The 12,643-nt window shown below is 47.3% G+C and overlaps 1 protein-coding gene across 2 annotated transcripts in view; it reads right to left on the bottom strand.

Moving 5' to 3' along the window:
- LOC102456504 (uncharacterized) overlaps window positions 1-4,631 on the bottom strand; it is a 34,208-nt gene extending 29,577 nt beyond the window's left edge. For both annotated transcript variants that reach the window (XR_012900872.1, XM_075919775.1), the window contains exon 1: window positions 4,495-4,631. Coding sequence is in view for 1 of the 2 variants with exons in the window: in XM_075919775.1 (XP_075775890.1) it covers window positions 4,495-4,518 (24 nt within the window). In the remaining variant the exon portion in view is untranslated. The remainder of the gene's footprint in view (window positions 1-4,494) is intronic.
- Between the last annotated feature and the right edge of the window lie 8,012 nt (window positions 4,632-12,643).

Below are 12,643 nucleotides of genomic sequence, written 5' to 3'. Positions count from 1 at the left end.
TACCCCAAATCACCGCAGTTTTCAAAGTCCTTCTTATTCCTCTTAGCGCCTGGGACGGGATTTTACCCACGTGGGCCCAGGACGTACCAAAGTGCAGGAGGGGCAGGAATTTCCCCCTCTGCTTGGCATGAGAGGTGCTAGGAAACAGCTAGACCCAGGCAACATATTTGGGCAAATAGTGAATTTTCTGGAAAAGACATTTTTAGGGCACTGTGAATTTGGGTTGAATGCAATGACTAGTTTGGACAACACCAAACCCATTTTAAAACCAAACCCAAAATCATAATATAATAATAGTTAACATTCCTGTGGTGGGAAGAACACCTTAGCAGCCCAACACTGTGGCACTGAATTTCAAAAGGGGGAACTATGCAAAAATGAGGAGGCTAGTTAAACAGAAATTAAAAGGTACAGTGACTAAAGTAAAATCCGTGCAAGCTGCATGGACACTTTTCAAAGACACCATAATAGAGGCTCAGCTTAAATGTGTACCCCCAAATTAAAAAAACATATAAGAACTAAAAAAGAGCCACCATGGCTTAACCACCAGGTAAAAGAAGCAGCGAGAGATAAAAAGACATCTTTTAAAAAGTGGAAGTCAGATCCTAGTGAGGTAAATAGAAAGGAGCATAAACACTGTCAAATTAAGTGTAAAAATGTAATAAGAAAAGCTAAAAAGGAGTTTGAAGAACAGCTAGCCAAAAACTCCAAAGGTAATAACAAAATGTTTTGTAAGTACAGGCAGTCCCCGGGTTACGTACAAGATAGGGACTGTAGGTTTGTTCTTAAGTTGAATTTGTATGTAAGTCGGAGCTGGTACATATTGTAGGGGAAACTCTAGCCAAACATTTCTCCAGAGCTCAGTTTTATTCTCCCACACCTCACTTCCCTCAGTCCTTTATTCTCAAGCTGAGGTGTCTGCTGAGAAAAGCCGCTCCCCGTCTCCCTGGTCTGCTGGGGGGAAGCAGCTAGTGCGGGGTTGCCTCACCCCATTTGTAAGTAGGGATCCGATGTAAGTCGGATCCATGTAACCCGGGGACTGCCTGTACATCAGAAACAGGAAGCCTGCTAAGCAACCAGTGGGGCCCCTGGACGATCAAGATACAAAAGAAGCACTTAAAGATGATAATCATAGAATCATAGAACCATAGAGCTGGAAAAGACCTCAGAAGGTCATCAAGTCCAGCCCCCTGCTCTAGGCAGGACCAATCCCAACTATAGTCATTGTGAAAAACTAAATGAATTCTTTGCTTCAGTCTTCACGGCTGAAGATGTTAGGGAGATTCCCAAACCTGACCCGTCCTTTGTAGCTGACAAATCTGAGGACTTGTCTCACATTGAAGTGTGAGGTTTTGGAATTAATTGATAAACTTAACAGTAACAAGTCACTAGGACCGGATGGCATTCACCCTAGAGTTTTGAAAGAACTCAAATGTGAAATTGCGGAACTTTTAAATATGGTTTGTAACCTATCCTTTACATCAGCTTCTGTAACCAACGACTGGAAGATAGCTAATGTAACGCCATTTTTAAAAAAGGTCTCTAGAGGCGATCCTGGCAATTACAGACCGGTAAGTCTAACATCAGTACCGGGCAAATTAGTTGAAACGATAGTAAAGAATAAAATTGTAAGACACATAGAAGAACATAATTTGTTGGGCAAAAATCAAGATGGTTTCTGTAAAGGGAAATCATGTCTTACTAATCTATTAGAGTTCTTTGAAGGGGTCAACAAACATGTGGACAAGGGGGATCCAGTAGATAAAGTGTACTTAGATTTCCAGAAAGCCTTTGACAAGGTCCCTCACCAAAGGCTCTTATGTAAATTAAGTTGTCATGGGATAAGAGGAAAGATCCTTTCATGGACTGAGAACTGGTTAAAAGACAGGAAGCAAAGGGTAGAAATAAATGGTAAATTTTCAGAATGAACAGGGGTAACTAGTGGTGTTCCCCAAGGGTCAGTCCTAGGACCAATCCTATTCAACATATTCATAAATGATCTGGAAAAACAGTGAGGTGGCAAAGTTTGCAGATGATACTAAACTGCTCAAGGTAGTAAAGACCAAAACAGACTGTGAAGCACTTCAAAAAGATCTCACCAAACTAAGTGACTGGGCAACAAAATGGCATATGAAGTTTAATATGGATAAATGTAAAGTAATGCATATTGGGAAAAATAACCCCAACTATACACATAATATGATGGGGGCTAATTTAGCTACAACTAATCAGAAAAGAGATCTTGGAGTCATCGTGGATAGTTCTTTGAAGATGTCCATGCAGTGTGCAGCGGCAGTCAAAAAAGCAAACAGGATGTTAGAAATCATTTAAAAAGTAATAGAAAATAAGATGAAGAATATCTTATTGCCCTTATATAAATCCATGGTACGCCCACATCTGGAATACTGCATACAGATGTGGTCTCCTCATCTCAAAAAAGATATACTGGCATTAGAAAAGGTTCAGAGAAGGGCAATTAAAATGATTAGGGGTTTGGAACGGGTCCCATAGGAGGAGAGATTAAAGAGACTTGGACTTTTCAGCTTGGAAAAGAGGAGACTAAGGGGGGATATGATAGAGGTCTATAAAATCATGAGCAGTGTGGAGAAAGTAAATAAGGAAAAGTTATTTCCTTGTTCCCATAAAATAAGAACTAGGGGCCACCAAATGAAATTAATGGGCAGCAGGTTTAAAACAAATAAAAGGAAGTTCTTCTTCACACAGCGCATAGTCAATCTGTGGAACTCCTTGCCTGAGGAGGCTGTGAAGGCTAGGCCTACAACAGGGTTTAAAAGAGAACTAGATAAATTCATGGAGATTAAGTCCATAAATGGCTATTAGCCAGGATGGGTAAGGAACGGTGTCCCTAGCCTCTGTTTGTCAGAGGGTGGAGATGGATGGCAGGAGAGAGATCGCTTGATCATTACCTGTTCAATTCACTCCCACTGGGGCACCTGGCATTGGCCACTGTCGGCAGACAGGATACTGGGCTGGATGGACCTTTGGTCTGACCCAGTATGTCCGTTCTTATGTTCTTACGTAAGTCATCCTGCAACCACTGCAACTGTCCAGACCCCATACAAAACTCAGACCATGTTCCAATGCAGTATGCTTATAAATTGTATTGCGTCTCCCTCTAGTGGCCAGTGTGCATAGAGGATAATAGCCTACCATTGCTACCAACTAATGGAGCTACCCCCTCGGCTCAAGGAGTGGCATCTGTTGTTTTGGTTCTGAAGCACCTAAGTGCAAATCCTGCTGGGAACTTTGGGCCCGTTCCATTATTTGTCCCTAAGAAGTTGTCCCATAGACAGGCATAGGCACAAACAATCCCCCACCAAGAGTCGAGCTCTTCTCCCCCGCCTCCTCCATAGGCAAGAAGAAAGTTACTGTTACTTTGGTTATAAAGCTGGGCCCACAGCTCAGAGGCTGTAGTCACAGGAACCATAACGGCCTGTAGCCAGGCAGGCTGTGTGCATCAGGTACCATTGCCTTGGAGCCAATGGGAATCGCACCGGGCTGTCAGGAACACACACACACAAAACACACATGCATGCAGAGACACATAGACAATCCTACCTGAGCCAAGTCCCCGGCAGACATTTTCTCTCTCTCTCACACACACACACACACACACACACACACACACACACACACACTGTCTTACCTGAGGCAGACACACACACACGGTCCTATGGCATCATGCTGACAGTAAGTCACACTCACATACACAACACAGACACACACATACTGTCCTATGCCCCCCGCAGGCATTTTCTCACACACATACACACACACAAAATACACACAGACACACAGACACTGTCCTACCTGAGCCAAGGCCCCTATGGGCATTTTCCACACACACACAAAATACACACAGACACACACAACACAGGCACACACACACTGTCCTACCTGAGCCCAGGGCCCGGCAGGCATTTTCTCTCTCTCTCTCTCACACACACACAATCATACACACACACACACACACACACAGACACACACACATTGTCCTACCTGAGCCGAGGCCCCGTTGGCATTTTTTTCCCCTCTCTCACACACACACACAAAATACACACACACACACACACACACACACACACACATACTGTCCTACCTGAGCAGAGGCCCCCGCGGGCATTTTCTCTCTCTCTCTCTCTCTCTCTCACACACACACACACACACACACAAAATACACACAGAGAGACACACACACACACAAAATACACACAGACACACGGACACACACACACACACACTGTCCTACCTGAGCCGGGGCCCCTGGATGATCAAGATACAAAAGGAGCACAAAATACACACAGAGACACATACACACACACACACACACACACACAAAATACACACAGACACTGTCCTACCTGAGCAGAGGCCCCCGCGGGTATTTTTTCTCTCTCTCTCTTTCTCACACACACACACACACACAAACAGACACACACACACACACACACACACACACACACACTGTCCTACCTGAGCCGGGGCCCCCCCGGGCATCGTCCTGGCTGCTGGCGGGCCGGGACAGTCTGGGGGCGGTGCCCGGGCCCCAGTGGGGACTCCCCCGGCTCCGCCCGGCGCGGGGCTGGCGCTGGGGCCGGAGCGGGGCGGGGAGGCGGCGGCGGCCGCAGACAAAGGCTGCGAGCGGGGAGCGGGGAGGGGAGGGAGCCGCTCGCTCGGCCGCAGCCAGGGCGGGGGAGCGCGGAGCGCGGAGCGGGACCTGCGCGCAGGGCGGAGGGAGCCCCGGGCGGCCCGCGGGCTCGCTCTGTCCGCCGGCTGGCCGGGTTCGAGCACCTCCCAGCCGGGCCCCGGCACCTCCCAGCCCCGCTGTCCCCGCCGCATGTGGGTCTGGGCTGAGCACAGTATGTTGTGGGGGTGGGACCGCAGCCATGGCAGGGCCAGGCACCACCGAGCTACAGCATCCCTGACAGGTGAACGTTTATCCCAAACTCTGCGGCCTGCTCTTTGTAGTAAGTGAACCACCAGCCACCAGGCTGAGAGCTGGAAACTTACACACACACTTGGGGCTGAGAGCTGGAGACACACACAGCTGGGACTGAGAGCTGGAGACCCACTCTTACACACACACACACACACACCTGAGGCTGAGCTGAACATGAACACACACACACACCACTGGGGCTGAGAGCTGGAGACACACACACACCTGGGGCGAGAACTGGAGACACACAGCTGGGACTGAGAGCTGGAGACTTACACACACACACCTGGGGCTCAGAGCTGGACACACACACATACCTAGGGCTGAGAGCTGAGGACACACACACACACCTAGGGATGAGAGCTGGACAGACAGACAGACACACACACACAGAGCTGGGGCTGACAACCCGCCCCATCTGAAAATAAGGGCTTGAAAGCACTTTGCCGGTTCTCACAATTATCCTAGTTGGGGTTACTCCCCAGCCCTGGGCACAGTTAAATGGGATAAACCAGGTTCCACTGTAAATTTGTGTTAAAAAATCAGCTGGAGGAGGGGTAGGTTGCGTGGGCTGAAACTGACACAGGTGCTGTCGGTAACATCTAGCAACAGAGGCTTTTGTTTTTCCATAAAATGTACAAAAGATGCAAATTCTGCAGTTTTGCCGTGGGAAACGGTTTCTTAGGGTCCCTGCTGACCACCCAGTTTATCCTCTTCAGGGGTAGCCTTCAGGCTGGGCCTGCGGTGCCAGGACAGGGGCGAAGCTGGGCTCCTGTTGGGTCCCTCACAACGGTCGGGCAAACCCTAAAGCGTTCCCAGTCCCTGACACCATGTCACTATGCCACAACATGCCTCTCTCCCTCTCAGTGCTGGCATGATTATTTGCCAGGCCTAGTTCGAATATCCGGAGCGGGGCGGGGCCTAGACACATATACCAGGTGACGAAGAAAACAAATCCAAATTCACAATAAAACTTGAATTAAAACCACGTACCGCCACATTAACATCATTAACACGCTCAAAAGTGTCAAAACGGCCATTAACCCACCATGTATGACGCATGAGCCTCTCCCTCTATTTTACACGCGTAAGCATTACAGACCGCCTTCTGGCACTTGGCTTAAAATGGACAAGTGTATTTCCACCTTCTTTGTATGTGTTGTAAGGAAATGCCACCCAGGAAATTAAAAGCAGCTGTCAAGCTATTTTTCCAAAGGGGGGAGAAGGTATTTGATATGAGATTTTGATTAACAGGGAGGAACCGGTTGAGAATCGGAAGGTGGAAGGTGGCATGGGTGAAAGTGACCACAAACTACTCTAGTTCATTATTCGAAAGGCAAGAAGGGAGCAGGAGCCACAGAATAAAGGCAATGGGCTTCAGAAAATCCGGCTTCAATAAACTCGGGGCACCTGAAAATCCACAAGGAATTGAATGAAAAGAGGAAACGTGGGCAATTGCTACGAATGACGATAAAAGGACAGCACAAGCATGCTGGGACAAAACTAGAAAGGCCCAGGCATGAAACAAGATGCAACTCACAAGGGATGTCAAGGCAATACAAAGAGGTTCTATAAATACATCAGAAGAAAGCCAAGGACAAAGGAATGTACAAGTCCATTATTGAACAGGTACACAGAGCTAATGGCATGGAAGGAAAATGTATCAGCTGACACACATAAAACTTGCTTCCGTCTTCACTAAAAGGGTCAATTGTGACCAGATGTTTAACACAATGAATATTAATTATCACAGAGAAGGAAAACAGGCCAGACTACAAAAAAGCAGGTTAAAGACTATTGAGCTCCATTCGATGGATTCAAGTTGGCAGAGCTTGAGTAAATTCACCCTAAGGTACTTACGGAAGTATGTGAAGCAATCACTGGCCCATTAGTGATTATCCTTGAGAAGTGGTGGAGGATGGGCAAAGTTCAAAAAGAGCACCTGTCTTTAAAGGGGTGGAAAAGAAAATCGAGGGAACAAAAGGCAGCCAGACTAACTTTGATCTCCAGAAAGATGCTGGAAACATATGATTAAATAACGTATACATGTCTAGAGGATAATAAGCTTTCATCTGCAAACACTTAGAAGATAATAAGGTGATAGGGAACAGCCAGCATGGATTTGTAAAGAATAAATCATGTCAAACCAATCTGATAGCTTTCTTTGATAGGATAACGAGTCTTGTGGATAAGGGAGAAGTGGTGGACGTGGTATACCTAGACTTTAGTAAGGCTTTTGATATGGTCTTGTATGATATTCTTATCAATAAACTAGGCAAGTACAACTTAGATGGGGCTACTATAATGTGGGTGCATAACTGGCTGGATAACTGTTCTCAGAGAGTAGTTAGTAACGGTTCACAATCCTGCTGGAAAGGTATAACAAGTGGGGTTCCACAGGAGTCTGTTTTGGGACCGGTTCTGTTCAATACTTTCATCAACAATTTAAATATCAGCATAGAGAGTACGCTTATTAAGTTTGCAGATGATACCATATATCTGCAGATATCCTCCTGCTTTGGAGGATAGGGTCATAATTCAAAATGATCTGGACAAATGGGAGAAATGTTCTGAGGAAAACAGGATGAAGTTTAATAAGGACAAATACAAAGAGCTCCACTTAGGAAGGAACAATCAGTTTCACACATACAGAATGGGAAGCGACTGTCTAGGAAAGAGTCCTGCAGAAAGGGATCTAGGGGCCATAGTGGACCACAAGCTAAATATGAGTCAACAGTGTGACGCTGTTGCAAAAAAAGCAAACATGATTCTAGGATGCATTAACAAGTGTGTTGTGAGCAAAACACGAGACGTCATTCTTCTGCTCTACTCTGCGCTGATTAGGCCACAGTTGGAGTATTGTGTCCAGTTCTGGGCTCCACGTTTCAAGAAAGATGTGGAGAAATTGGAGAAGGTCCAGAGAAGAGCAACAAGAATGATTAAAAGTCTAGAGAACATGGCCTATGAAGGAAGACTGAAAGAACCGGGCTTGCTTAGTTTGGAAAAGAGAAGACTGAGAGGGGACATGATAGCAGTTTTCAGGTATCTAACAGAGTGTCATAAGGAGGAGAGAGAAAAATTGTTCTTCCTGGCCTCTGAAGATAGAACAAGAAGCAATAGACTTAAACTGCAGCAAGGGAGGTTTAGGTTGGACATTAGGAAAAAGTTCCTAACTGTCAGGGTGGTTAAACACTGGAATAAATTGCCTAGGGAGGTTCTGGAATCTCCATCTCTGGAGATATTTAAGAATAGGTTAGATAAATGTCTATCAGGGATGGTCTACTCTAGACAATATGAGGGCAGGGGATTGGACTCGATGACCTCTCGAGATCCCTTCCAGTCCTAATATTCTATGATTCTATGATTCTTACACATTCCCAGATCTTTCCTTTCTCTGGAGGTGTTAGACTGGATTGCCATCTGCCTTGGCATGTGAGGATGTCTCCATGCATTTCCCAGCTTCCAGCTGGCCCTGCTGCTTAGCCAAAGAACCAGGCCTCAGATTGTCATGGTGAGAAAAAGCCCATGCACAGGCAGACTTGTGATTTGGATTCTTTGATTTATACTTCTGAAACCCCTCAGTCCTCAGCCACACTCACCTGTGTGCCAGGGCGCTGGATGGTTTTAATATGAAAGGAGACCCTGAGTACCGCAGGGGTGATTTTGGATAGTTGGGGATTGTCTCTCCACCCCCTTGCTGCAGTACCTTGCTTTTAAAGGACTATACAATGTTGGTGCCTCCATCTGGCTGGCCCTGTACACAATTAATGCTGCACTTTGGGAGCCTTCAGGAACCAACTTATCCCAATACTAATCTGGATCTAACTCCAAACAACCATTATAACCAAGTATCAGAAGGATAGCCATGTTAGTCTGGATCTGCAAAAGTGACAAGGAGTCCTGTAGCACCTTATAGACTAATGGATGTATTGGAGCATAAGCTTTCGTGGGCAATGACCCACTTTGTGAGATGCATGTAGTGGAAATTTCCAGAGGCAGGTATAAACATGCAGGCCAGAATAAGGCTAGAGATAACAAGGTTAATTCAGTCAGAGAGGCTGAGGCCCACTTCTAGCAGCTGATCTGGAGGTGTGAACACCAAGGCTGCGTCTAGACTGGCAAGTTTTTCCGCAAAAGCGGAAAAAGTCTGTAGACAGACTTACCAGCTGTCTACACTGGTCGCTTTGCATTTCCGCAAGAACACTGACAATCTAATGTAAGATTGTCAGTGTTCTTCCACAAATACAATGACTCTCCCGTTCGGGAAAAAGCTGTCTTGCGCAAATGCTTTTGCGCAAGAGGGCCAGTGTAGACAACTGAGAATCGTTTTGCACAAAAAAGCCCTGATGGCGAAAATGGCGATCGGGGCTTTCTTGCGCAAAACCGTGTCTAGATTGACACGGACGCTTTTCCACAAAAAGTGCTTTTGCGCAAAAGCATCCGTGCCAATCTAGATGCTCTTTTCCACAAATGCTTTTAACGGAAAAAAATTTCCATTAAAAGCATTTGCAGAAAATCATGCCAGTCTAGACACAGCCCAGGAGAGGAGAAACTGCTTTTGTAGTTGGCTAGCCATTCACAGTCTTTGTTTAATCCTAAACTGATGGTGTCAAATTTGCTGATGGTGTCAAATTTCATGGTCTTTGCCCAGGAAAACTTATGCTCCAATACATCTGTTAGTCTATAAGGTGCCACAGGACTCCTTGTCCCCATTATAATTAATGTACAGCTAATGGATTACACTAGAATTAACCCACCTTCACTGAACCATGTACAGTCACAGGGTCTAAGTGTATGTCTACCCAGCAAAGTTATTTCGAAATAACTTTACTAGTATCTACACAGCCAAACCGCTATTTCAAAATTAATTCAAAATAATGTAGCACTTATTTCAAATTTGGTAAACCTCATTCCACAAGGAATAACGCCAAATTTGAAATAGCTATTTCGAACTAAGTACTGTGTAGACACTTATATAGAAATAGGGGGCCTCCAACCTTCCCAGGGTGGCCACTCCGTCCTCAACCATGAAAACTCCTCTCCCTCCCCCCTTCCCTGGAGCCCTTAAAGGAGTTGACTCTGGCCACAGTGCCTGTGACAGCTGCAAGCCTGCCAGCCCAGAGCCAGCAGTTACTGCACCTGACCCAGTGGCCCGAAAACATGAGCCAGCAAGCCAATGGCAGACAGCCCTCCATCACTCTCCAGGAGCAGTCTGTCAGCTTCCAGGAGCTTGCCAGGGCCCGGAGAAGGTGGGTGCTTTCCTGGTCCAGGGTGCAGATCATGGACCTTATTTAGGTTTGGGGGGGATTCCCCCAACATCCATGATCTCCGCACTAGACGGAGGAATGTGGCCGTCTGTGGCAGGATAGATGCCAGCCTGGCCACCAAAGGCCACATGAGAACCCGGGAGCAGGTTTGCATGAAAATCAAGTTGGTCCAGCGAGACCCCCAACCCTGAGCTTCCCCTCCCCCTTCTTCTCCTTGCTTCACCCTTCCAGCTCCCTCCTCCCAGGTTTCCCCTCCCCTCTCCCACCCTCTTTTTTCCCCTCTCCCGCCTCCTTGCCCCAGTCTCACCAGAGTCTCATTCCCCACACCCCAGTTTTGTTAAATAAAGAGAGTTTGTGTTCATGAAAATACATGTATTTTATTTGACAACAGGAAGGGGGGTTAGGGAGGGGTAAGTGGAAGGACGTGAGGGAGGAATGTGGAACGAGGTGTACCGGTAGTTCGGAATAGGAAGCCTAGTTTGAACTACCTAGTTCGAGCCCCGTGTAGCCGCGCTGCAGGGGGTTCGAACCAGCGGGGTTTTAAACATGGCGGCTCCCCGCTTATGCAAATGAAGCCCAGGAAATTCAAATCCCGGGCTTCATTTGCAAGTGCGGTATGCCTACATTACCCTCCTAGTTCGAACTAGTGGGGTAGTGTAGACATACCCTGAGATCCAGAGCAGGGAACACAGAGTCCCAGACACGTGCTGGCGTGGGCACTTGCATGTCTGCACCTGGAGTGGAGACAACACCAGGCACAGGGTGTGTGTCAGTCCAAGATAAACAGCCAGGCCAGCCAGGCCAGCAGCTCTGGCTCCCTGGGCAGATCACTTGGCCTCTCTTTGGCCCTAGAGTCAGTCTGATTGCTGGGCTCCATCCTAGGCAGCACTTTCCCAAACAACCACAGTTACTCACAGCACCTTCTAGACAGGCCCTTAACAGCAACAGGCACAGCCAGGGTCTCTCCCCTCCAGGTTCAATCACCCACAGCCCCTGAAGCAGCCAGCTAGATCCTAGCCCCAGCAGGCTCTCAGCTTGCAAGAGCAGCTCCTGGCCTGGAAAAGGCTCCACACCAGCAAATCTGGCTCCTCTCTCCAAACTGAAGCCCCCCAACTCTCTCCTGGCACTGCCTGGAAGAGAGCAACAATTTCCCTTCTTTTACACAAGGCATCCTGAGAGTTGTAGTCTCTGGGCTCGATTGCTGCACAAAGGATCCTCCCAGTAAAAATCAGAGGCTCGATAGCACGGCTACTCAACCCACGATCTGTGGGCCACATGCAGCCCGCAGCCCGTTTGGCCAGCCTGCTAAAAAATTTACTGGCGGGAGGCAGATGCATGTAATCTATAGTATTTAACCTATACATTTTGCTATTGGTTCATCGGTTAATTGATTACACTATTACATCCCTAGTTGGGCCAAGCATCTCAGCCAGCGCCATCCGTCCCAATAGGCAAAACACACAGCTGCATAGGGCACCACAAAATTTGGGGTGCCAAATTGCCCCAAATATCAGGTTTAAAACAAACAAAAAGAAGTTTTTCTAAACTCAAGGCACAGTCAAGCTCTGGAACTCCCTGCCAGAGGAGGTGGTGAAGGCTAGGACTTTAACAGGGTTAAAAAAAGAGCTGGATAGATTCCTGGAAGTGAGCTCCATCCATGGCTATTGGGCAGGACGGGTAGGAATGGTGTCTGTCTGGCTGGAGGTGGGTGACAGGGGGAAGGATCATGGGAGGATTCCCTGTTGTGTTCCCTCCCTCTGGGCATGTGGTGTTGGCCACTGTGGGCAGACAGGACACTGGGCTAGATGGACCTTTGGTCTGAACCAGTCTGGCCGTTCTTATGTCGTGAAGTCATTCTGCCGCTCTACTCTGCACTAGTTAGGCCTCAGCTGGAGTACTGTGTCCAGTTCTGGGCGCCACATTTCAAGAAAGATGTGGAGAAATTGGAAAGGGTACAGAGAAGAGCGACAAGAATGATTAAAGGTTTAGAGAACATGACCTATGAAGCCAGGCTTCATGAACTGGGCTTGTTTAGTTTGGAAAAAAGAAGATTAAGGGGGGACATGATAGCGGCTTTCAAATATCTAAAAGGGTGTCACAAGGAGGAAGGAGAAAATTTGTTCCTCTTGGTTTCTGAGGACAGGACAAGGAGTAATGGGCTTAAAGTGCAGCAGGGGAGGTTTAGATTGGACATTAGGAAAAAATTCCTAACTGTCAGGGTGGTCAAATATTGGAATAAATTGCCAAGGGAGGTGGTGGAATCTCCCTCTCTGGAGATATTTAAGAACAGGTTAGATAGACATCTGTCAGGGATGGTGTAGACGGAGCTTGGTCCTGCCTTGAGGGCGGGGGGCTGGACTCGATGACCTCTCGAGGTCCCTTCCAGTCCTATGATTCTATGATTCTATGTCCCTGG

Source organism: Pelodiscus sinensis, chromosome 2, assembly GCF_049634645.1.
Source record: "Pelodiscus sinensis isolate JC-2024 chromosome 2, ASM4963464v1, whole genome shotgun sequence".
NCBI classification, from domain to species: domain Eukaryota; kingdom Metazoa; phylum Chordata; order Testudines; family Trionychidae; genus Pelodiscus; species Pelodiscus sinensis.
The sequence above is the reverse complement of the archived record's forward strand: the minus strand, read 5'-3'. Positions and strand labels throughout refer to the sequence as shown.